Raw genomic sequence first — 26688 nt, forward strand, 5'->3', positions numbered from 1 at the left:
GGCACCTTATCGAGAGCACAGCGGTATCTCTCATGGGAATATTCCCCATCTGCCTATGACACTGAAATCAGTGGCACATGTTTACTCTAGACCCATTGTGTCAGAGGTGAGGTGTTTCACACTCAGACTCAACCCTGCAATGTGAATTCAACCAACATCTGTTTGATTTTGGATTTGGATAAGAGGCTGGACGAAAGATGCGAGCGCAGAAGTGTGATAAGATGCTGATTAAGATCTGAGTGACGTGTCAGAAGCGGTCAGGTCTGATGCCTGCTGGACGTCTCGAATCCTGATGAGATGAATTCAGATCAGTCGAATGATTAATGATCCATGTGTCCTGTTTGGAAACTAGGCCTACATAATTGCAGCAGCACAATGAAAGTAAAAATAATCAACAAATCAAGACTATATGGAATGTTACAGTTAGCAAAAAGCCTAGAGTAAGATGTAGGCCTAGATAAAGAGAATACCTGCAGTCTAGATTGGGCTGTACAGTACAGAATATAAAAAGTTTCCATACTATGTAGGATGGGCAGAGGAGGCAATGTTGGGCACATCTTTAGATGTCTCATGGAGAGTCAGCACTGTCTTGTTAAGATATTTTTAGATTGTCACAAAATGACAATTCACATTATGAGGTCATAGTTTTGTGTAACCTGTGGATTCATTGCCATCTAGTGGTGACACCAATGATAGCAGGGAAGCAAGATGTGATAAACAAAGTCAACACTGCTCATATTAATAAACACAGCCATTACCTATGCAATCTTTAAACCTCAATTACACAGTTTTTTAGCCACGACATAATTAGCGTTACTTCAATCTAGGATTGTTCTTCTTCCTTTCCTTCTCATTGTTACGATCTTTTGTTTGGAGCTCGGTAGGGTAGGAACCATTCATCTGTTGCGTGTTGTTTCCCCAGGTGGAGGCGGATGGCGGACCTACCATTGAAGGAGCAAATCAAAATGGCGAGCCAAGAGGAGTCTGTGAGGGAGTTCGTCGCTGTTACTGATGTCGATGAAGAAAGGGCCCGCTTTTTCCTGGAGTCTGCCGGCTGGAACTTGCAGGTACGTGTTAACGCGTATGTATTCCCTCTTGAATCGTGCGGTGAATGTACACTGTAGGAATCAAAAGGAAACACAAGTGACAGGAGATGCCTGTGTCAAATGGCTAGCATGCCCCGGCTAACTAATGTTAGCCGCTGTTACCGGCGATTTGTGCAAGTCACCCTTTCACAATGGCCCTAGGAAAAACCGCTGCTGTCACCCAAAGACAAAGCTGTTGTGCAGAAAGCGGTCACAGCTACGGATAGAAAGCGGCCTGTTCACGTTTTAGTCGGTGCCATTTAAAGCAGATTAATTTCCATCAACTTGTAGCTAGCTAACGCTACATTACATTACATTGAGTCGTGCTAGAGAAGTAACGTTAGCTTGTAACGTTCTTTAGCAAACAACGAGTTAGCTGCTGATGCGACATTGAAACATTTACTATTAGGGGATCCTGCTGGTGCCGAATCTAAATAAATATATTGGGTCACATTCATTGTTATTGTCGTTAATCCATTAGGTTAGACGCTAACGCTAGTATGACTATTTTGATCAGAGGTTTCACACTTGACTGCTCTCTGTCAGGTGACATGGCCTACATCCCTTTGTTTGAACCAAAACCTGCATCAAATACTAGGGTGTTGTGGTTTAAAATACTATATATTTTATTTGTTCTTCTTTTTTCTTTTTAGATAAGTTATTTAGCCATTCACTGAGCTACCATTTAAATTACAATGCCATTAGTAACACTGAACAGTTTTTAAAACTATTGGTTGGTTAAATAGTCAGTTGCTAAGCTTAGCTCTCTTGTCAGTGTTTTGGAATGACATGGTCTCATTGAATTCTGCCCCCGCCCCAGCTGGCACTTGCCAGTTTCTTTGAGGATGGAGCTGAGGATGACATAGTGACGCTTCCTCAGCCTGAGAGTGCTTCCTCAGTGTCCCGGTCTGCAGGTCCAAGGTAATGTTTACGTCTCATGTCTACTCATCTTCTCACACAGGGGCACAACTAACATCACAGTTAAGGCCATTACACAATGGGGATCGATGCAAAATAACTATAGGAAAATTATATTCACACCAAATGCGAGACGATTTTGCGGTAAAATATGTTCTAAACAAACTCTGCATGAAAAAGGAGTCGATGTCAAGCAGCAACGATGACATGCCTGAGGAGAAGAGAGTATGGAGAAGTAATAACTGAAAAGTACAGACTTAACACCGTGCCAGCGGCGTTTATTTGGTGAGCTCGAGCTGGCGATTGCGAGCTGGATCATTGGTTCCAAATTTGAATTAGGAGGAGTGAGATAATGGAATATAGCGTTTTATAACTGAAGCGTGAAGCACTTGGTCTAATTTCATAATCAAGATTCAGATTTTTATTTTCACTCCGTAGTACAAGTACGCACGACGCACGTGTGAAATTCCTATGCTGTAGGCGCCTTTACAGACGAGGTGCAGTAGGTAAATAGGTGCAACATCACAGCAAACACAACAACAACAATATATATATATATATATATATACATAGTCTCGTAGCCTGCAGAAAGAAACTATCCCGCAAACTGTGCGTGCTTTCGGGGCCCTGTATCTTCTGCCTGAGGGCAACAGGGAGAACAGGCTGTTGTGCGGGTGGTTCGCGACATTATTGATTTCCGTCTGAATCCTGTGGTTACCAAAACGCACACCTGTCTGGTCGTTGCTCCACCGCGGTATTGTTGCAGACACATTATTTTGTCTCTTGTCTATTTATGTCGAATTGTTTATGTCGCAGGCGAAAAAACAACCTTGATCCCTCCAAAAATGTGCCACAATTTTGCTCAGTGGAATTTCGCCGTTGGGATGCACAGTTACATTGACTGGATATAGGTTAGGAAAATATTATTGGAGTGTGAATTAATTGCACGAGAAAAAAAAACCTGCCCCTGGTGTGTAAGGACCTTTAGTTGCTTGCATTTCAAGACTACCAATGCCCTACTGTTGAAATTTCCATAGTATTTTTCTTGCTTATCCTTATTTGCCTGTCCATCTTTATACTTATAGGCAATGTCGTTCTAAAGCCCAAGACAATTGCAAACGGACCCAAAACATATCTTTCTATGCAGTGTTGACATACACATTATCAGACTTACTGGTTGTCTAATATTAATATATTATTGTGACTTAATATGGACATAATCTTCAATACATGTTTGCTTTGTTTACAGTACTCAGCCCAGAGTGACCTCCTTCAGAGATATGATGCATGAGGCGGAGGATGAGAGTGACGAGGAAGAAGGCCAAAGGTGCGTTCCATTCACGATGTTGCATATCTGTTGCTCTGTCTAAGCTGATTTCTGGTTATCCTTAATACTGCCAGAGTGAGCACTCGTCAAGGTCAGCTACAAAACGGCTTCAGTAGGGTGGAATAAACAAAAACATGTTTACAGGTGATGTTCCAGAGAAATGCCCAGTTGCCTCCTGTGTGTCTCATCCTCCTGAATGGCTGTCGCAGTTCTTCCCATGATATCAAGGCTGTAGGCATGCACGTCTATTTGTGCTGTGCGTCCTCGTAGCCTTTGGATGGTATAACCTCACACGTAGCGAGTGCGATTCCAGAATGCACCAAACTATTTTTGGTCTCACCTCATTCACTGGGAGCTGGGCGTGCTTTCTGCACCATCAACAGATTCTGCTGCTGGGCCAGTGTAGTGCGCTGCTCTGCTTCAGAGATGCTGTTTGCTTTTGGGTGCTGCACCTCCCTACATACATTGATTTTTCATCCAGCGATCTAACCCAAATTACAATCTGCAATGTGTCTCAAGGGAAAATACCACTGTCATTTAGAGTTATAGCCCGTGTTTACACCTGCTTTACATTTCCCCCAAGCGTTTTTCAAAGCATGTAATTAGATGTTTTAACATAACTTGTTCTTCTACCTTTTTTATAAGACGGATACTATGGTGGTGTCAAACCTACCTTTTAAATTAACTGCTGTCCCGGCTAACAAAGACACCCTAAATAAGAAGACGTGGGTGTGACAAAGTTTGTAAGGCAAAATGTTGTTGAGGGATTATTTCCTGGTGAAGTCTTCCATTCCTTCCTGTAGGTGTAAGGTGATTGGCAGTAAGCAGAATGAATGCAGCACTGATACATAAAGACTCAGTTCAGACACAATGAAATAAAACAGAAACTTTGACCAAACCAAATGAAATCATCATGTTTACCGTAATGCAGGGGGTCCTAATCCTTTCCGTCCAAGTACAGTGGTACTTGTACGTACCAAACCACCCCCCCAAAAAAATAAAATTGTCTGATTTAACCATGCAACCAGCAGCAGAAAGGTCTGATGACAATATAAGGCTACATCATCATCTTTATCATCATCATCATAACTCAAAGGGAGCAAGTGGGCTCTGTGATTTTTGTCCCGCAAGTGATGTCACCCAACTGGAAGTGATGTCATCAGTGATGTCACTTGAGCAATTGTGCATTGTGACATCACTGATGATGTCATAGGCATTGTGACATAATCAGTGATGCACGGTTGTGACATCATCAGTGATGTCATAATAAGAGCAGGTGAGCCCGCACAGCGGTCAAGCTGCAGGGCGGGCGAGGCCTAGCGACTAGGAATCGAGTGCTGCCTAGTTTACAATAAGTGCAATGAGCTTCAATTTGTAGCTCACCATCATTACAAACAACCAATAAGTAAGCAGTGCAAAAATCACCCATGGTGTCCTGTAATAAGAGCTAAGGAGAGATAGAGCTATGGAGAACTGGCTTGTCTGAGCGGGTTGTTGTTTGATATCAACCCAAAGTGACAACTCTTTTACCTTGTGGAAGAATCGAATAGCCTACCGTGCGTTCCTTTATCGCAAAATAACTGGGATGTGGAGGCTAAATGACGTCACATCCGTTTTGTTAGCGTTCCATTTGCAGAAAACTTGAGCTGGGAAGTTCGCTGTTCATTGGTCAGATCCAGTCGCTAGCCATTGTTAGCAATAACAGTTGATAACATGGCATTTCACCGCATTTTGAGCATACAAACACTGCAGCAACATGTCCACGCAGATAGAAGTTAGGCAGTGATGTGTGTACAGCTGATTTAGTGAGACACAAACAAAACAGAAGTGCTAAACAACATTACTACGATTATAACTACTGTTGTTGTGCGGCGCAAGCATCTTGGATTTTTGAGGTCGGGGCTGCTGAGGCTCCTACGAGTTTGGAATGGGAAGTACCAGCTCTGGTGACGTCACTGTCCCAGCTCATGATGACCTTTGAAGTCGTAAGATTACCAGTTCCCAGTTATAAAGGAATGCACGATTAGCATCTTTCATCACACGTGAACCTTCCCGGCAGGTTTTTTGCCGGGGGGTCAGAGCGCAGCGGGCAGCAGATCGTCGGCCCCCCCAAGAAGAAGAGCTCCAACGAAGTGGTGGAGGACCTGTTCAAGGGGGCCAAGGAACACGGGGCTGTGCCTCTGGACCGGGGTGGGAGGGGGGATGGGCCCAGCAGAGGAGCCAAGGTAAAAAAAAAAGTACCGGTAGCTCATGAAACCTATAATGATCAGCAGGAGCTAACAGCCAACTGGTCTTCTTCAACTAACTCTTGGCTTCCACCCCTTCACCCCTCAGGCGTTTGTCGGTGGAGGCTACAGGCTAGGAGCAGCTCCCGAGGAGGAGTCCGCCTATGTGGCTGGAGAGAGGCGAGCCGGCGGCGGCGGCAACCAACAGGATGTGAGTAGTGGTCCAACTGGATCGTCTTTCATTTTTTAGATGCATACATAGCTTGTACTCGTATCGAAAAGTCCCCCCCCTCTCCCATGATTTCTTGGTTTCATGTGTGTGTGTGTGTGTGCGCGCGCGCGCTAGGTACACGTGGTGTTGAAGCTTTGGAAGACGGGCTTCAGTCTGGATGAGGGTGAGCTCAGAAACTACACCGACCCCGGAAACGCCGTCTTCCTCGAGTCGATCCGCAGGGGGTGAGGATCGACTGTCCACTCATTCACTCATTTGACCTTTCCCAAGTCCCGCCCCTCTTGGTCCACTAAGTCCCGCCCCTCGGTCAACTTTCACGCGTGGAGAGCAGCAGAGCCAATGTGGAACGGAGTGGCACGCTAGTGTCAAACAAGCGTTAACGTCTCAAAGACGATACATTGTATCGTTTCTATTTTGACATTGTCAGAGCATAAGTAGCTGAAAGGTTTGATGTATATTATGTATCTACTATCTAGTGCAGGGGTGACCAACCTTTTTTGACCGAAGATCTACTTTTCAAGTAGCCAGCCTCCCGAGATCTACCAGTCCAGTTTCAACATCGCTAACGCACACACATCGTTTCCAGCCTGCAGTAACTAACCTCACAACACTTTCTCGTTGTCCCACAACCACTTGACATTAGGGCTGTGAATCTTCACTGGCCTCACGATTCGATTCGATTACGATTCAGAGGGCTACCATTCAATTTGATTACGATTATCGATGCATCTTAAATCGATGCATCACTTTTTTTCCCCAATACATGATTTATTTTTTCTCACTTTATTTTTTCTCACTGTGTGGCTACTTTTAAAATAAAAGTGCATTTGGAATTGCATTGTATTGTGATCCATAATTAAAATAAACAACTGCATGTACTTCCATTATATTTTATTTGATTATAATTTTTTTTTTTTTTTTTTTTTTTTTTTATATACCGTAATCGATTTTGACGCGATCGACCTGGGGTCAGTCCGCGGTCGACCAGTAGACCGCGATCGACTGGTTGGGCACCACTGATCTAGTGCAATGTTAAAGTCTGAACTATCACAGTTTAAAATCTGTGAATTTAGTAAAAAAAAAAAGAAGTGCAGCCTGGGAAGTCTTTTAGAGTGAATTGTGACATGTACGGTACTCTAGGCTGCCTCGATAGGCTGCTACAAGCTTGCCAACTGTTATTGGAGCACAGAGCAAAAAGGCGCGGGACTTAGGAAAGTGCAATTACCTACAGTCCATAGTCTCATATGAGAATGTAGTAAGACTACTGGGCCAAACTACTATGATTGAACCAATATGGGTGTTGTATGGTCTTTTCCTCTGCTTGACCACTAGTGAATGAACAGTGCAGCCATACTCCTAACGAAGGTCACTTTTGACATGATATTGGTGTAGTATGAGATTGTCTTCTTTTTCATTTTCATTTGACCCCCTGCAGGGAGATCCCTCTGGAGCTGAGGCAGCGTTCCCGAGGGGGTCAGGTGAACCTGGACATGGAGGACCACAGGGACGAGGACTTCAGCAAACCCAAGATGGCCTTCAAAGCCTTTGGAGGTGAAGGACAGAAGCTGGGAAGGTGAGATCAGTAAAGCAATGCAGGTTGTCCTTGATGGACTTGCTTTCACATAAATAAGCCTGGTCATAAGATAGGAGGATTATTTTTTCAATGCTGCCGCTTAGGGGTGCACCGATCACGTTTTTTGCCACCGATCACCGATTGCCGATCACCTATGAGAAATATCTGCCCAACCGATCATCGACCGATCACCGATTACCGATTACCGATCACCGATATATATATATATACGCCCTGGGGTGTCCGTAAAAACACGAGGCAGGAGACAGATGTTCAACCGTTTAGTTGTCAGTTCTCTTCAGTACAGTACAGCAGTATAGGCTCTTTACAGCATTATGACAGGAATAGTAGGATTGTGTGTGGTCTGGAAAAAGGAGGCAATAAAATATACAAACAGGTCAGTAACCAAGCTTGCTGTTATATAGGCCAATTATAGTGATAATTAACAACTAATAATATATAAATGATAATTAGGTAAACTGTAAGTCAGTTACTCTTAAACACCAGTCTTGAACCATGACTAAAGCCAAAGAGCTCCCACTCATAGAACCGGGGTTATGCACAATAACCGTCATACATTGGGATCCGCATCGAACGAACATCAAAACGACGCGCCTATCGAGGCCGAGTTACAGTGTTATAATTAGCAGCACTATGAGTGCGATCTACATAATGGTGACAGGGTTACATGACGGGAGAAACAACAGAATCACAAGCTACACACGAGCTAAACTCCATCTGAGTAGTGGCATTAATTAGCGCAACAGACAATCAAACGGCAAATGCACGCAACAAACGTTATTGCAATGATTGCAGGTAGATCGATCTAAAACCAAAAGGGAATGCAATACAGGAATATTAACATAATAATGACTTACTGGTTGGTCATATACGCACACATGGAAGAAGGGGATTAGAACATGTTCAACTGATGTTCAAAGAAAGGAAGAAAGTCCGTCTGAACGGAGCGCACATCCACATACTCAGCCGCACACTTTCGCTTCCTTCAAAGTGCCCGCGGGAACATCAATGCTTGCGTGGAAATTGTCTGTGTGTGCGCGTGCACTACCCCGACTACCACACCGTGTCAATCTGGGACTTTAATACACACGGACTTAACAGCATGCAAATGCCTCGGTAGGCGGGAGGACTGGAGGTAACTTCTCTCTGCTGAGGCTGCTCTAATCACCAGCTGATTTGTGTGATTCAAAGACGCAAGGGGTGTGTTGACAGTCTGGTGCGGTGTGTGCATGGAGGTGAGTACACTGACGAAAGCAAAGCGTGTGCTTTGCAACACAATGATATAAACGTTAGAGCACAATATGAAAGTTAAACGATAGACATTGAAGACATGAAAATGGGCTGCCTCATGTTTCTCACGTGCAGCATGATCGGCTATGCGATCGGCAACATTAAAGGAATATCGGAAACAGCAGATCACATATTTGAGGTCCAAATCGGCCGATACAGATTGCGTGTCGATCGATCGGTGCACCCCTACTGCCGCTGCCAACAACAACAACAACAACAACAACAACAACAGTTTGTCTGTTGTCACCTACAGGCTATCATGTCTGTTAAAGCAGTCTTACCTGTGCGTCATGGAAATGAAGTTGTTTGTTTAGAATATTTACCTGCTGTGCAGGGTACTTCCAGAGAATGTAATTAGTGGTTGGTTTCACTTTCACTTTAATCTGTGAAGTTATGAGGTGTTACTTTGTATCCCAACAGACGACAGTAGGGTTGTCTCAGTTTGTACATGTTTGGCTCTAACAAGGAGTTTTTCATGGCACTTGGAATAACCCATCTTTCTACGAGGACCGAGGACTCAACACAAGTGGCTGATATATGTGCTTTCTCTGTCCACAAGAGGGCAGAACAGCCAGGGAAAACCTTACTTCAAGCAATACAGAATATCATTCAGTCCATATAAAAGAACTGGTTTGGACAGATGAATTTATATTCTAAACATCTCAGTGTTGCTGTCAAATTCAGTTGAGCACTTAACTTTAAATACATGGAATATTTGCAACTTTTTAAACCGTAAATGTATCGAGCAATGCCATGTTTTCACATTTAATTTCCCACATTCACACCTGGAAGCTGCCCAGTATATCCGCACAGACTTCTGCTATTGGTCACTGAGCAGCTCCACTGGAGAATTTGGGGATAAGGTGTTTTCATTGGTAGTTGTTGTAGTGGTAGTGTGGTACATAATTCATTTGATCCCCCACCCAATCCACAGATTTTTGTTTCAAACGTTTATCTTGGACAGGACTCAGGAACTTGTGGTGCTTAGTATCGCTTATCTTTTAGGATTATTTATCTGATTATCACATAACAATTCAACGACGTCTCGAGCGGGAGAAAGTTCTCTGTCCTCTGATCGTCTTGCGTCCCTCTTGTCTCCGCTCCGTCTTCCAGTGCCACCCCAGAGCTGGTCACGGCCCCGGGGGGCTCCCAGCAGGAGCAGGCTGCCAACGAGGCCGAAGCCAGTTCCTCCGTGACCCTCGACCCCTCCCAGCCCGTCACCAGCATTCAGATCCGATTGGCAGACGGCGGCAGGCTGGTCCAGAAGTTCAACCACAGCCACAGGTGAGGGGCTGCATGAGACGTAGGCCTACAACAAAGCCAGATTGGGACACTCGTTTTGACATTCCTGCAGATCCACGTCACGGGAACAGACCAGAAGTTCCGTGGATTTTAGTCGGTACTGTTAGACCTGCATCTGATTTGGAGCTGGGTATTTTACCGATTCCGGTGCCATTTTCGATTTGTCTGATTCTTTATCGATTCCTACTGTATACATTTTTGGGGGTATAAGAATACATGTATACAGCTTTAATTGAGATAACTTTCTTTTAGTACTCAACAAAGACATACATTGCTGTTACCTCAGTCTCAGATTTAATTTTCAAAACAGCTAAGGGACATTCCCTTACTTGAGAGAGCAAAATACCACAAATTGTAAAACAAATAATAATAATAATAATTTGGAGGTCACCACAGAACAACAACAAAAAGGTGTTTAATTAGGTAAATTCAGGGCAGCATCTGTCTGTCTTGTGACTTTCTTGACATGTTTTAAATTGACAAAATTAACGTTGGCACCCCATGGCACAATTCAAACGGGATAAAAAAGTAACGTTATTCTTCCTTCACCGCCATTCATATTTTTTCCAGCGCTGGTACAGGGAGAAAGCAGGAAGTGACTTTGGGTCTCTATAGTGTTGATTTAGTGTCCAGTCCTGCTTGTGAGAGTAACGTTAAGTACCCTTGCAAAATAATACAGCTAGTAATGACCTTGCTGTGGATGTTTTGCTCACACTAAAAGGCGTGTCTCCTGTTCTCTGACTTGGTTTGCGGTTTTCCTCGGTTGCCGCAGGGTGTCTGACGTCCGCCAGTTTGTGGTTGGCGCCCGGCCCGCCATGGCCGCCCGAGAGTTCATCCTCATGACCACCTTCCCCAACAAGGAGCTGACGGACGAGAGCCTGACACTGCAGGACGCCAACCTCCTCAACGCCGTCATCGTCCAGCGGCTACAGTGAGGGGGCGGAAAGTGACAACACCCACCCCGACCCCGCCCCCGCCCCCCCCGGTGGTGTGGCTGAGTCACTGCAGCCCCGTGATATCCACCGGCCCCTCCCGAGGGAGGCGAATCCATGGACTTATGTATGGACTTCTAATTTCTGATTTTGTTTTTCTAAAGTGAAACATTACATCCTAGCCCCTCCCCCTCCCCCCCTCTCCTCTGCAGTCTGTGGCGGGCATTAACGAGGAGGAAAATAACAAAATCTTGAGGAATGGAACCAAGTTTATGGAAGGAGTGTTTGAAAGGCTGAGGATGCTCTTAAATGGTGGTTTTTGATGGGGATGTGTTAACCTGTAAAGTAGTTGGTTTAATCCGAAAACACAGCAACAGTTGAGCTTTCTGAAGAGCAAATCTAGTCACTAAGCATTTCCAGAGATTTTCACTTTAAACCTGTCTTTTATTTGCCTGCGACTTGCAGCCCCACTCTTCCTCTTTTGTTTGCCGTGCCGGCCCCTTCAGTAGGCCTTTTCCCCTTTCGGCCGCTGGGCTCCCAGCAGACCCCGGCGGCGCTGGGCTCCCAGCAGACCCAGTTCAGTGGCAGACCCCTCTCTCTCTCGCGTGGCTCCGTCTCAACGGCACAAAGCAGAGCCATGGGAAGGAATTGAAGTCAGGCGATGGCGATAAGTTCATGAGGTTGAGTTCCTGGTTTTATACTAGTTCCCGTCTCTCCTCCCCGACCCCTCATCTTCCTGGGGAGAGAAGTGTAAAGATGACGTAACAAAACACATTGAAATCAAACTGCTGCGTTTCATATACCTATACCGTTAGCCTTACGCACCTGTACTCACCTGTACTCACCTCCACAATCACATCAGTCCCTTTGTCCAAATGGAGATTGAATAATTTTTTTAAAGTTACTTCCCCCTCTTTGCTTTCTTTTACAGATGGTAGGATTGTCCCATTAAGACAGTTGGGTTTTGATATTGTGTAACATTAACGATAGTTAGAAATGGCTTTATTATTCTCAAACCGACGGTTGGAACAAAAGAACACTTGGATTGTCGATGACTTGTAGTAGTGGCAGTTGAATTTCCGATGACACACACTGACATCTTCTATGCATCCTGGGGCAAGACAGAATATGTTGGACCTCTGGAAAAAATAAATCCATTTTATGTTTGGTGTATAAAGAATTTTCGTCGTGTGTGTTACTCATATGTAGGAAGTGGATGTATAGTAGTCGCCTATGGTGAAATACATACACGATCATAATCTCAACTAGAGATGTAACGGTATGAAAATTTCACATCACAATTATCGTGACCAAAATGATCACGGTTATTGTGTTCTCACGATTATTCATAAAAAAATGCTGAAAATGTTCAAAAAGTACTGAGACTCACTGAAATAATTTTACAACTTTTTATATTGAAAACTCAGACCCAAACAGGATTGATACACTCACTGAAATCATTTTTCCAAGGCTGTGTGTTTACATCTGGCAGACTGTTGCCAACTTTGGTTGATGATGGACAGTATTTACCATGTTTTTCAAAGCACGTGTCACGGTACTCACGGTACCACGGTTTTAATCATGAAAATTTTAAACTATGGTTATAAGGAGTTTTATCACGGTTATCATTAAAACCGGTTATCGTTGCATCAACAAGTATAAAGTGAAACTGTCCCTGTCCATTTGACTCTATGTAGGGAGTGTGTGATGGGATGTACCCCTATCATGGAGAAGCATGCTCCTCACCCACTGCTCATGTTTCACAATTGCACAGTGGGTGTGAATCCCCTAATCAGAAGGGGTGTTGGTATAGCATATCTTTGTTTAGAACACTCCCTTAAAATAATATTAAAATAAGTACCATTGCAGAATAATAGCGAACAACCTTCTAGATCCTGTTTTGTCCACGCTGAAAGCCTCGTTTCATGTTCTGACTTGGTGCCATCGGTGTAGAGCTGCCACGATTAATCCATTAGTCGATCGACAGAAAATGTACAACTATTTTGATAATCAATTATTCGTTTTGAGTACAATTTTAAGAGAAAAGGTCTAAATTCTCCGATTCCAGCTTCTTAAATGTGAACATTTTCTGGTTTCTTTACTCCTGTATGACCGTAAACTAATATTATCTTTGAGTTGTGGACAAAACAAGACATTTGAGGGCGTCATCTTGCACTTTGAGAAACACTGATCATCATTTGCTACCATTTTCTGACATTTTATAGACCAAACAACTCGTCGATTTATCGAGAAAATAATCAACAGATTAATCGATTATGAACATAATCGTTAGTGGCAGCCCTACTTGGGTGGTTTCTCCTCCCAAATGCAGCCTTGGTGAAATCCATCCCCATAGACTTATGTAGGGGCTTCTAATTTCAAAATTTATTTAATTATTCATTCATTTTTTAAACATGACATTATTATTGAAAGTGTGTTCGGCCACAGCTATGCCAGTTTACCTGCAAATCGCTGAGTCTTTCAGGAAGTGTGAAGAGCACCCCTGCAGGTGACCCACAGAGCCAGATTATTGAATTGGGTAAGTAGGGCCGACTAATTAGTGGCCAAATTGAGTGAACACAGGTTCAGCACCAGGGAGACCTCCATTCGTTAGCTACTGATGGAAGACACCTGAGTGGAGGAGAGGAGAGGGTGCATGCCAGCTCTGTGAGTGAGGCCGGACTTAAGGTGAGTCACACACAGATGGGTACTTTATTTGCAGTGTTGGGGGTAACTCATTACAAAAGTAACATATTACATGTAATATATTACTTTTAGCAGTAACTCAGTAATATAACTTATTACTTATAGGATTTCAGTAATATTATACCATGCAGTTTGTCACAAATTGAGTTACTTTTTTTGTAAATCAAAGCACATATTTAAAAAAGATACAAACATTCCCTAATCAAACTGTGTTTTTATGCAAATAACCACTATAGATGACAATAACAAAGGAAAAGGATAATATTTAGAAGTTTGGATTGTTTACACTGACTTCAAGGCGGTTGAAATTATTTTTCGGGATGGTTCTGCTGCTGTTGTTTTGGTAAAAGTAATGCAAAAGTAGTGTAATAAGTAACGAGTTACTCTACACAGACAGTAATATTGTAAAGTAACTTATTACTTTCAAATGAGAGTAACTAGTAATATGTAGTATATTACATTTTGAAAGTAACTTGCCCAACACTGTTTATTTGTATATGCTTGTGATTTACCCTGCACCAGCCGGCACCCAGGAGAGTAGCACTGCTGTGCACAGGGTTTTCCTCAGCTGTTATAAAGACAAACAGTCAATAAAATATAAATAATGTAAACACGTCCCTATTTAAAGAAGGAAACGTTCATACATTCTGGGCCTTCCTCCTATTGCACGTCTCCACAAATTGCACAGAGAAAAAGCAGCAAAAAAGAACAACGGCCTTAGTGCGTGTAAAGCGTTAAGTGCAATTATTGCTTTGGGGGTAGAAAAAGTGTTTTAACCGGTTTGTCCTGGCTTTGATTGTTCCGTCTCCTGCCCGAGGGCAGCAGCTCGGACAGACAGTGTCCTGGGTGTGATGGCTCTTTGAGGAGCAGCTGGGTGAGTTACTACTTCCGAGCCAATGGCGGTATTGCCTCCTGCTCTACATGTACATGCTTGATCCTTGTGTCACAAATTGATTGACACTTAAAGGGATAGTTCACATTTTTTTAAAGTCTTGCCCTATTTGCTACTTACCAATGATGGTGTTGATTGGTAGACTTCTTGCGCTGCACAATCCATCCTGGCTGTTCCTCATAGTAGCTCTGGGAAGTTGGGCACAGACGAATCAATGCAAGGTCAATGGGTTCACGCTCCTGTATGTACAAGCTGACTGAGGCTCACTGAAATCTAATCCACAGTCACACAAAGTCCATTTCAGTGAGCTTCAGTCAGCTTGTACCGTTCAATGATCCCTCTTTCTTTTCCTCTTTTTTCCAATGAAGGCCAGCAGCGAAGAAAAATTTGACTTTTTTGACGACGCTGAAGTTGGCATCCGATTCGCAGCTCCCGATTGGAATTTTCCAGTCCACCTTAAAAAGTGGAATAACGCCTCTAGATGGCGTGGTTCGACCATTTTCAAGCGAGTTCATGAACTGGAAAACATAGGTATATATAGGAGGGATATGTTTTGAGAATACATTATAGAATGAATCCTGCATTTTGTTAATTTTTAGTGTTGCATGCAATTCTTATTGACCTCAAAAAGGTTCTTCTATTGGTGTAAACAGCTGGAAAAAAGAGTTGATTTCACAGCTTTTGCCCATCTAGACTGCATAAAACCACGTCCAACTCACAGACCATTACACTTATTCTTTTCAAATCTGGCCTAGATTATAAAGGGGACATTAGACTCTCATTATGGCACAGTGTCTGATTTGTGAAACATATCGCTGATTTGTGAAAATGCTATGATTGCAGTTTTCAGCTGATTTGGATCATCTAGACCACACAAAACCACGTCCAACTCACAGACCATTACACGTATTCTTTTCAAACCTGGCCTAGATTATAAAGGGGACATTAGACTCTCATTATGGCACAGTGTCTGATTTGTGAAACATATTTCTGATTTGTGAAAGTGCTATAATTGCAGTTTTCTGCTGATTTTGAGCATCTAGACCGCATCAAACCAGGTCCAGCTCAAAGACCATCACTCTAATTCTTTTCAAACCTGGCCTAGATTACAAAGGGGACATTAGACTCTCATTCTGGCACAGTGGCTGATTTGTGAAACATATTTCTGATTTGTGAAAGTGCTATAATTGCAGTTTTCCGCTGATTTTGAGCATCTAGACCGCATCAAACCAGGTCCAGCTCAAAGACCATCACTCTAATTCTTTTCAAACCTGGCCTAGATTACAAAGGGGACATTAGACTCTCATTCTGGCACAGTGGCTGATTTGTGAAACATATTTCTGATTTGTGAAAGTGCTATAATTGCAGTTTTCTGCTGATTTTGAGCATCTAGACCGCATCAAACCAGGTCCAGCTCAAAGACCATCACTCTAATTCTTTTCAAACCTGGCCTAGATTACAAAGGGGACATTAGACTCTCATTCTGGCACAGTGGCTGATTTGTGAAACATATTTCTGATTTGTGAAAGTGCTATAATTGCAGTTTTCTGCTGATTTTGAGCATCTAGACCGCATCAAACCAGGTCCAGCTCAAAGACCATCACTCTAATTCTTTTCAAACCTGGCCTAGATTACAAAGGGGACATTACACTCTCATTCTGGCACAGTGGCTGATTTGTGAAACATATTTCAGATTTGTGAAAGTGCTATAATTGCAGTTTTCTGCTGATTTTGCCCATCTAGATCGCATCAAACCAGGTCCAGCTCAAAGACCATCACTCTAATTCTTTTCAAACCTGGCCTAGATTACAAAGGGGACATTAGACTCTCATTCTGGCACAGTGGCTGATTTGTGAAACATATTTCTGATTTGTGAAAGTGCTATAATTGCAGTTTTCTGCTGATTTTGAGCATCTAGACCGCATCAAACAAGGTCCAGCTCAAAGACCATCACTCTAATTATTTTCAAACCTGGCCTAGATTACAAAGGGGACATTAGACTCTCATTCTGGCACAGTGGCTGATTTGTCAAACATATTTCTGATTTGTGAAAGTGCTATAATTGCAGTTTTCTGCTGATTTTGCCCATCTAGACCGCATCAAACCAGGTCCAGCTCAAAGACCATCACTCTAATTCTTTTCAAACCTGGCCTAGATTACAAAGGGGACATTAGACTCTCATTCTGGCACAGTGGCTGATTTGTGAAACATATTTCTGATTTGTGAAAGTGCTATAATTGCAGTTTTCTGCTGATTTTGAGCATCTAGACCGCATCAAACCAGGTCCAGCTCAAAGACCATCACTCTAATTCTTTTCAAACCTGGCCTAGATTACAAAGGGGACATTAGACTCTCATTCTGGCACAGTGGCTGATTTGTGAAACATATTTCTGATTTGTGAAAAGGCTATGATTGCAGTTTTCTGCTGATTTTGCCCATCTAGACCGCATCAAACCAGGTCCAGCTCAAAGACCATCACTCTAATTCTTTTCAAACCTGGCCTAGATTACAAAGGGGACATTAGACTCTCATTCTGGCACAGTGGCTGATTTGTGAAACATATTTCTGATTTGTGAAAAGGCTATGATTGCAGTTTTCAGCTGATTTGGAGCATCTAGACCACACAAAACCACGTCCAACTCACAGACCATTACACGTATTCTTTTCAACCCTGGCCTAGATTATAAAGGGGACATTAGACTCTCATTATGGCACAGTGTCTGATTTGTGAAACGTTTATTCTATTTGTGAAAACTGAAAAAGGAAATGTTGATTTCACTGTTTTTTTTACCACCCAGGTCCAGATCAAAAACCACTACACTCAGACGAACAGCTGCACCTCCAGTCATCAGTCCGTCAAGCTCCTGAACTTCGTGGATGACACTGCCCTCAGAGTTGACCATCTGGTGACTTGGTGCAATCAAAACAACTTGGAGATTAATGCTCTAAAGACACTGGAAAGATGGTTGTGAATTACATGAGGAAGGCCCACCTACCCCCATCACCCTGGTCCACTCCCAAGTTCACAGTGTGGAGTCCTTCCGCTTACAAGGCTCAAACCCCCCCTCTTATTCTCCAACCACAGCAGCCTCAACAACAGGCTAGAAACCTGACACGGAACATTAAATTACAACATTAAATTATAAAGTAGCTGCAGCTTGACTGCATATGTTACATGAACGTACAATAGCCTATTGTTGCTTCCCTCACAAGAATATTTTTACTCTGTCCTTTTCATGTGTATACCATGAAGTGGAAATTACAATTGACCACTCCAGACCCTCTTAATACATGTGGATATTGTAGAATAGAGCAATACTCTTGAGTGACCTTCCGCCTCCTTCCATGGCATGGATTCATTCAATCATTCTCACCTGAGCTCACTCACTCCTAATCAATTGCATACTGTGAGTCTATAAATCCCTCCCACTTCCCTTGTTCTGGCTGGCAGAACACATAACAAGAACACATGACAAGCTACCCATGTGTGAAGGCCCTCTGTGTGATTCTAAATACAATGTCTGTCTTATGTCTTCATAAAGTGAATTCACTAATTTCTGTTTGTTGTTACTTGTTTTAGGATGTGATGTGATTGAATGCTTGATCACCACATACCTGGTCATATTGCTTAATTGTATTATGGATCACTTCATCAACATTAGGCCTACCCCTCTTCCACTTTCGTTAGAGCACTGATGTTAATTGTTTGTTAGGTACCTAATAGTTTAATAGTCCAAGTGTGAGGTCATATTGCTTAATTGTATTATAACTCTTTCTGTTTTAGTTTTTATCCTAAAAAACTATAACCATGAAGCCTCATCATCCCTATTGCTCTATGTGTAATGATACTAAAAATCGCTTAAATGGAACATCAGTTTTACCTCTCCTATATTGTCTATTCATGTACCAAGGTGATGATGCTCAATCTCCTGTTAACACAAGATAGATGCTAAAATTGTATACGTATATTGGACTGTACTTTTGATTTTCAGTGATTTAATCTTTTGATTTGTCTTTTGAATATTGAGGTTGACCGCTATGCTGCATATTTACACTGTGAAATTCCTCGCATGTAATCAGATTACCTACTGTGGCAATAAAAGTGATTCTCATTCAAGTCTGGACTAGATTACCAAGAAGACTGTAGCAACTAATCAAAATCCACTTTCAGATTTGTAACCTTTATCATATCTGATTAGGTGAAAAGTTAAAACTGACAAAAGGCTGATTTCACTGCTTTTTCTACCATCTAGACCCCACCCTAATCATAACCTTGATAGAGTTCAACCACCAGTTTGACTTCACATCCAGACTCCCAAGGAGACTCTTTAAAACACTTTCAGACCTCCCCCCCCTATTTTTGAAATAGTTTCAAACCATTAGCTTGTTTTTAATCATCAAGTTCAATACAGCACTTATATCTGCCATTGCATTTCAATATATATAGTCACTAGTGTTGGGCAAGTTACTTTCAAAATGTAATATATTAACATATTACTAGTTACTTTCATTTGATACTTTACAATATTACTGTGTGTGTAGAGCAGTGTTGGGCAAGTTACTTCCAAAATGTAATCTACTACATATTACTAGTTACTTTCATTTGAAAGTAATACGTTACTTTACAATATTACTGTCTGTGTAGAGTAACTCGTTACTTATTACACTACTTTTGCATTACTTTCACCAAAATAACTGGAGTAGGAGAATGACATCGCCGCCTCGGGACCATCCAGAAGAATAATTAAACCCGTCTTGAAGTCAGTGTAAACAATCCAAAATTGTATTCTTTTCTTTTGTCATCTATAGTGGTTATTTGCATAAAAACATACAATTTTATTAGGAAATGATTGTATCTTTCCTTAAATATGTGCTTTGATCATAAAAAAAGTAACTCAATTTGTAACTTGAGTTACTTGACAAAGTAACTGGTATAATATTACTGAAATCCTATTGGTAATAAGTTATATTACTGAGTTACTGCTAAAAGTAATATATTACATGTAATATGTTACTGTTGAACTGAGTTACCCCCAACACTGGTGTAGAGTAACTCGTTACTTATTACACTACTTTTGCATTACTTTTTCCAAAACAACAGCAGCAGCAGAATGACATCACTGCCACGGAACCATCCCAGAAAATAATTTGAACTGCCTTGAAGTCGGTGTAAACAATCCAAAATTCTAAATGTTATTATTTTCCTTTGTTCTTGTCATCTTTAGTGGTTATTTGAAGATATTTTTTTAACTCAATTTGTAACTTGAGTTAATGATACTTGACAAAGTAACTGGTATAATATTAATGAAATCCTATAAGTAATAAGTTAGATTAGTGAGTTACTGCTAAAAGTAATATAGGCCTATTAGGCTACATGTAATATTTGAAAGGGTTAGGGTTAGGGTTAGCCCTAACCCTTAAAATTTGAAAGGGGGAAAGAATTACATTGATTGAGAATGAAAAAAATATTTGAAAAATCAAAGTGTAATAATGGTCTTTAGAACACGGCTCTCTTGAATACTCGATTCTGATTGGTCAATCAACAAGATTCACCGGTCATTATTTCTCGACAACCGACCGCTGCTCTGCCACACCTGGATTAATCAGTTGATAAGAGCCTTTTGTCAGCAAGACACTACTAATTAGGCCAACCAGTTGCAGCTGTGGTGTCTTGTGTGCCAATTATGAATGAAACCGCTTTGTCGTTGAAAACGCTATTAAAAAATCTATTTGAATAATTATTTTTGTCAGATTATTGAATGATTTAGTTGTAGGCCGTGTTCTAAGCGGGATAATGGATAGTGAGCCGGTGATTACTGGAAATAATGACCTTCAGGTGAATGATTAAGCCATCCGCTGCGCGTCGGGCTCAATATCACCTGTCGGTCATTATTTCGCCAGTAATCACCGGCTCACTATCCATTATCCCTTACTTAGGGTCTAATGTCGTCTGACTGTGAAAATACAGTGAAATCATACATTATTTCACTTTTCACTAATAGGATAAAGGTTTCACAAATCTGAGAGTGGACCATAATGAGAGGCTAATGTCCCCTTTGTAATCTAGGCCAGGTTTGAAAAGAATTAGAGTGATGGTGTTTGAAATGGACCTGGTTATATGCCATCTAGATGCTCCAAATCAGCTGAAAACTGCAATCATAGCCTTTTCACAAATCAGAAATATGTTTCACAAATCAGACACTGTGCCATAATGAGAGTCTAATGTCCCCTTTGTCATCTAGGCCAGGTTTGAAAAGAATACGTGTAATGGTCTGTGAGTTGGACGTGGTTTTGTGTGGTCTAGATGCTCCAAATCAGCTGAAAACTGCAATCATAGCATTTTCACAAATCAGCGATATGTTTCACAAATCAGACACTGTGCCATAATGAGAGTCTAATGTCCCCTTTGTAATCTAGGCCAGGTTTGAAAAGAATTAGAGTGATGGTCTATGAGCTGGACCTGGTTTGATGCGGTCTAGATGCTCAAAATCAGCGGAAAACTGCAATTATAGCACTTTCACAAATCAGAAATATGTTTCACAAATCAGCCACTGTGCCAGAATGAGAGTCTAATGTCCCCTTTGTAATCTAGGCCAGGTTTGAAAAGAATACGTGTAATGGTCTGTGAGTTGGACGTGGTTTTGTGTGGTCTAGATGCTCCAATTCAGCTGAAAACTGCAATCATAGCCTTTTCACAAATCAGAAATATGTTTCACAAATCAGCCACTGGGCCATAATGAGAGTCTAATGTCCCCTTTGTAATCTAGGCCAGGTTTGAAAAGAATTAGAGTGATGGTCTATGAGCTGGACCTGGTTTGATGCGGTCTAGATGCTCAAAATCAGCGGAAAACTGCAATTATAGCACTTTCACAAATCAGAAATATGTTTCACAAATCAGCCACTGTGCCATAATGAGAGTCTAATGTCCCCTTTGTAATCTAGGCCAGGTTTGAAAAGAATTAGAGTGATGGTCTTTGAGCTGGACCTGGTTTGATGCGGTCTAGATGGGCAAAATCAGTTGAAAACTGCAATTATAGCACTTTCACAAATCAGAAATATGTTTCACAAATCAGCCACTGTGCCATAATGAGAGTCTAATGTCCCCTTTGTAATCTAGGCCAGGTTTGAAAAGAATTAGAGTGATGGTCTATGAGCTGGACCTGGTTTGATGCGGTCTAGATGCTCAAAATCAGCGGAAAACTGCAATTATAGCACTTTTACAAATCAGAAATATGTTTCACAAATCAGCCACTGGGCCATAATGAGAGTCTAATGTCCCCTTTGTAATCTAGGCCAGGTTTGAAAAGAATTAGAGTGATGGTCTATGAGCTGGACCTGGTTTGATGCGGTCTAGATGCTCAAAATCAGCAGAAAACTGCAATTATAGCACTTTCACAAATCAGAAATATGTTTCACAAATCAGCCACTGTGCCAGAATGAGAGTCTAATGTCCCCTTTGTAATCTAGGCCAGGTTTGAAAAGAATTAGAGTGATGGTCTTTGAGCTGGACCTGGTTTGATGCGGTCTAGATGGGCAAAATCAGCAGAAAACTGCAATTATAGCACTTTCACAAATCAGAAATATGTTTCACAAATCAGACACTGTGCCATAATGAGAGTCTAATGTCCCCTTTATAATCTAGGCCAGGTTTGAAAAGAATACGTGTAATGGTCTGTGAGTTGGACGTGGTTTTGTGTGGTCTAGATGATCCAAATCAGCTGAAAACTGCAATCATAGCATTTTCACAAATCAGCGATATGTTTCACAAATCAGACACTGTGCCACAATGAGAGTCTAATGTCCCCTTTATAATCTAGGCCAGATTTGAAAAGAATAAGTGTAATGGTCTGTGAGTTGGACGTGGTTTTATGCAGTCTAGATGGGCAAAAGCTGTGAAATCAACTCTTTTTTCCAGCTGTTTACACCAATAGAAGAACCTTTTTGAGGTCAATAAGAATTGCATGCAACATTAAAAATGAACAAAATGCAGGATTCTTTCTATAATGTATTCTCAAAACATATCCCTCCTATATACCTATGTTTTCCAGTTCATGAACTCGCTTGAAAATGGTCGAACCACGCCATCTAGAGGCGTTATTCCACTTTTTAAGGTGGACTGGAAAATTCGAATCGGGAGCTGCGAATCGGATGCCAACTTCAGCGTCGTACTTTTTTGCATGTTTGAATCTGTTTTAGCCATATTTAGTGGAAAATCTCATTCTAAACACACCAATGTTATTGTCTATTGATTGAATTGCTCTCACACTCAGGCCTGGCCTGGCATGCAAACATTTTTTTATGTTTGTTTTTGGGATGGGGGCGTGGGCCCGGGCGGGCGCACCCTCTCCCCCGGTGTATGCTCCGCTGTGTGTGTGTGTGTGTGTGTGTGACTATTGAAAGAGATACACAATACTGAAGAACACATCCGTACCCATTCTGTGATCTTCTGTCTCTCTTTTCACTGTTCCCTCTGCTACATAGTGTCACTGATTTATTTTTCACTGTTCCCTCTGCTACATAGTGTCACTGATTTCTTTCTCTCCTTTTATTTGTCTGTGTAGATGCGCATTGGAAACAAACATGTCGATATTCTGTATGTATGCTAGAGGCCTGGGGTCTTACCTCCAACATATTATCCAGATCTTAACGGTGGGCACAGACAGTACACACTGATCACACATTTATCTCCACAAATTGACTTCCATATTTTACCTGAAATTGTCTATTAGACTGCGTCATTGACCTTGTTCTTTCAGACTTGGCTTTATTGTGTTATCATTTTCATGATCTACACATATAGGCTGCTGAAAACTATGACTGTCAGTCTTACTTTTTTACCCAAATAAAGTACAGGAATGTCTGGTTAAGGAACATCTCATAGAGTAAATTAAAATAAATATATTTTTAATTTGTAATGCTAAATCGGGTACTTGCTCAGGTTTGTTAAGCAACAAGACAAGGCAAGTTTTTTCATGGACAGAGGCAATTCAAAGTACTTTACACATGACGTCGTTCATCTGACGTCATCTGGCTGCCTGGCAAAAATATTGCCACACTGTGACATCACTGATGACATCAGTCACTGATGATGTCATCGGTGATGTCATCTCACTGATAACAGGCCCTCGCCCCTCTCGGAGCGACGCTCAACTCAACCAACACAAACAGAGAAAACAGAGAAATCAAGAACTGACAAAAAGGGAACGGTGGAGGAGGAGAAAAGTTCTAACAGTGAAGAGAAGTTGCGAGTGTCGGGATGACCTGGTGCGCTCCTCCAGCCACACACCCTGTCCAACAACGCTCAGATACTGGCCATGCCACAGTTTGGCCTGCTGCGTGACAACCTCATCAGGCGCGAACTCCTGAAGAGCGAGGACCTATACACCTACCTGGAGTACTTCAGCTTTTTCCTTGGCACTTACAATGTGAATGGCCAAACGCCAAAGGAAAGCCTCCGTCCTTGGCTGAGTTGCACTCCCAGCCCTCCTGACATGTACTGTGTGGGTTTCCAGGAGCTCGACCTCAGCAAGGAGGCCTTCTTCTTCCACGACACCCCCAAAGAGCACGAGTGGATGAAGGCCGTGTCCGAGGGCCTGCATCCAGACGCCGAGTACGCCTTAGTGAAGTCGGTGCGTCTGGTGGGCATCATGTTGCTGTTCTACGTGAAGAAGGAGCTCGCCGAGTTCATCTCCGAGGTGGAGGCCGAGACCGTGGGCACCGGCATCATGGGCAGACTGGGAAACAAGGGCGCCGCGGCAATCCGTTTTCGCTTTCACAACTCCGACATCTGCGTGGTCAACGCCCACCTCGCCGCCCACATCGAAGAGTACGAGAGACGTAACCAGGACTATAAGGACATTTGCAGCCGTCTCCAGTTTCGCCCCCTCCACCTCGACCCCGCTCGGCTGCCGCTCACCATCATGAAGCACAACGTGGTCCTGTGGATCGGCGACCTCAACTACAGGATCAGCGGCGACCTTGATGTTGACGATGTGAAGGATCTCATCACAAAGAGGGAGTTTGCAACCTTGCACAATTATGACCAGCTTAAGAGGCAGATGGATGAGGAGGTCGTGTTTGTTGGCTTTGTGGAGGGAGAGATCGATTTCCAGCCCACCTACAAATATGACACTGGCTCTGACCAGTGGGACACAAGTGAAAAGTGCCGTTCGCCGGCGTGGTGCGACCGGATCCTGTGGAGAGGGAAGAACGTCAAGCAGCAGCATTACCAGAGTCACATGGCCTTGAAGACCAGTGACCACAAGCCGGTCAGTTCCCTTCTTGAGATCGGGATCAAGAGAGTGAATGATGAGGTGTATGAGAAGACTTTTGAAGACATTGTACGCAACATAGACAAGATGGAGAATGAGTGTATTCCATCCGTAACCTTGTCCAAGAGCGAGTTTCACTTTAAGGATGTGAAGTTTATGCAGCACCGGGCGGAGACGTTGCACCTCCATAACGACGGGCAGGTCCCGTGCCAGTTTGAGTTGATCCAGAAGCCAAATGAGCCCACCTACTGCAAGGCCTGGCTCACTGCCAACCCCCCCAAAGGCTTCCTCGCCCAAGGAGCTCATTTGCACATTGACCTGGAGGTGTTTGTCAACCGCTCAACAGCACCCGCGCTCAACTCTGGCCAGCAGCAAATCGAGGACATCCTGGTGCTCCACCTGGAGCGGGGCAAGGACTACTTCATCTCTGTGTCAGGAAACTACCTGCCCAGCTGCTATGGCGCCTCCATCCATACGTTGTGCCAGTTAAGGGAACCCATCCAGGACATGCCTCGGGAGGCCATGTGTGAACTGACTGAGATGTCGGGAGATGAGAGTGCAGCAGTCACCGAAAAGCCTCTAGACGTTCCTAGAGAAATATCGATGATGGTGGATCACTTGTTCCGTAATGCCATCAAACAGGAAGACCTTTTTACGCGACCAGGGCTGCGGAGTGAATTTGCAGAAATAAGGGATTGCCTTGACACGGGCATGCCAGAGTCGCTCCCTGGCAGTAACCAGTCAGTGGCAGAGGCCTTGCTCCTCTTCCTCGACGCCCTCCCAGAGCCTGTGGTACCCTACTCCCTCTACCAGCAGTGCCTACAGTGCTGCACCAATGCCGGTCAGTGTGAGAAGGTCATCTCCATGCTACCTCAGTGCCATAGAAATGTGTTCAACTATTTAGCTGCCTTTCTCCGCGAGCTGTTGGAAAATTCTGCAAGCAATCGACTGGACGTCAACATTTTGGCCACCATTTTTGCTGCCTTGCTTCTGAGGTCACCGGCGAAGCAGGATCTCGCAGAAAAGAGGAAGACCCAGGAGTTCCTTCAGCACTTCCTAGTCCAAGACGTCTCTTGGACTGGGGAGTCGCCCTTCAAGCTGAATAGTGAACACTAGAACTGTGTACAGCAGCCCAGCATTTCAACTAAATTTTTATTTATTTGATTTAACCTTTATTTATACAGGTGAATCACCTTGAGACCTACATCTCATTTTCAAGTGGGACCTGTATTGTAATGATTCCCTCTATGCCTCTCAGTGCCATGGGTGCCAAGGCCTTCAGCTGCACTGCCCCCAGGCTCTGGAATTCCCTGGCCCCACCCATCCGCCAGTCTGACACCATAGCAACAAAACCCACCTGTTCAAACTGGCCTACTCACTGTAATCACTGACCCCCTCCCATACTGGTCTGCTCATCTTTGCTTATGTCATGCTGGAACTTGCTGTTCTCTATTTTAAATGTTCTTGTCTGTCTATGGTTGTATATGCGGAACTGTTTTTATATGCATTGTAAGGTGACCTTGGGTGTCATGAAAGGCGCCTCCAAATAATATTATTATTATAGAACGACATACTTATTAATACAACGCATCGGACTCAGTGTGCAAGGTGTCTGTGCGTGACGATCAGTGATGTCATAATGATGTAAATGCCTATATGACTTTTTTTTAACAAATTTATTTACATAATAAGAAAATACAGGTTGCCTATGTATGACATCACTGATGACATCATGGATGGTATGACATCATTGATGACATCACTGATTACATAGGTAATTAGGGCAGGCACCTAATTAAAAAATCTGGCTCCATCAGGTCTTTACACCCCCTAAAAGGTACAGCCCGATCGCAAGTAAAGCGGTATAGCTGTGGCCGGCACAAAAATTGAAACAGTATCCACTTTAAAAAAAAG

The 26688-nt window shown here is 42.8% G+C and overlaps 2 protein-coding genes across 2 annotated transcripts; both read left to right on the top strand.

Annotated features, from left to right (window-relative positions):
- The first annotated feature begins 942 nt into the window (after positions 1 to 942).
- Positions 943 to 12057, top strand: nsfl1c (NSFL1 (p97) cofactor (p47)). The gene is made up of 9 exons (XM_083656615.1): positions 943 to 1067; positions 1906 to 2006; positions 3253 to 3330; positions 5390 to 5555; positions 5665 to 5766; positions 5902 to 6011; positions 7223 to 7360; positions 9785 to 9955; positions 10746 to 12057. The coding sequence occupies exons 1-9, from the start codon at positions 966 to 968 to the stop codon at positions 10906 to 10908; spliced, it is 1131 nt and encodes a 376-aa protein (XP_083512741.1). The 5' UTR covers positions 943 to 965; the 3' UTR covers positions 10909 to 12057.
- Positions 12058 to 22345: 10288 nt separating this feature from the next.
- Positions 22346 to 25890, top strand: LOC310794922 (type II inositol 1,4,5-trisphosphate 5-phosphatase-like; the record flags this gene model as incomplete). The annotated part of the gene is given in 3 exon segments (XM_083656955.1): positions 22346 to 22352; positions 23625 to 23782; positions 23785 to 25890. Coding segments are annotated over 3 exon segments (2271 nt in total).
- Positions 25891 to 26688: the final 798 nt, after the last annotated feature.

Source organism: Poromitra crassiceps (assembly GCF_964638095.1).
Source record: "Poromitra crassiceps genome assembly, chromosome: 20".
Classification (NCBI taxonomy): Eukaryota; Metazoa; Chordata; class Actinopteri; order Beryciformes; family Melamphaidae; genus Poromitra; species Poromitra crassiceps.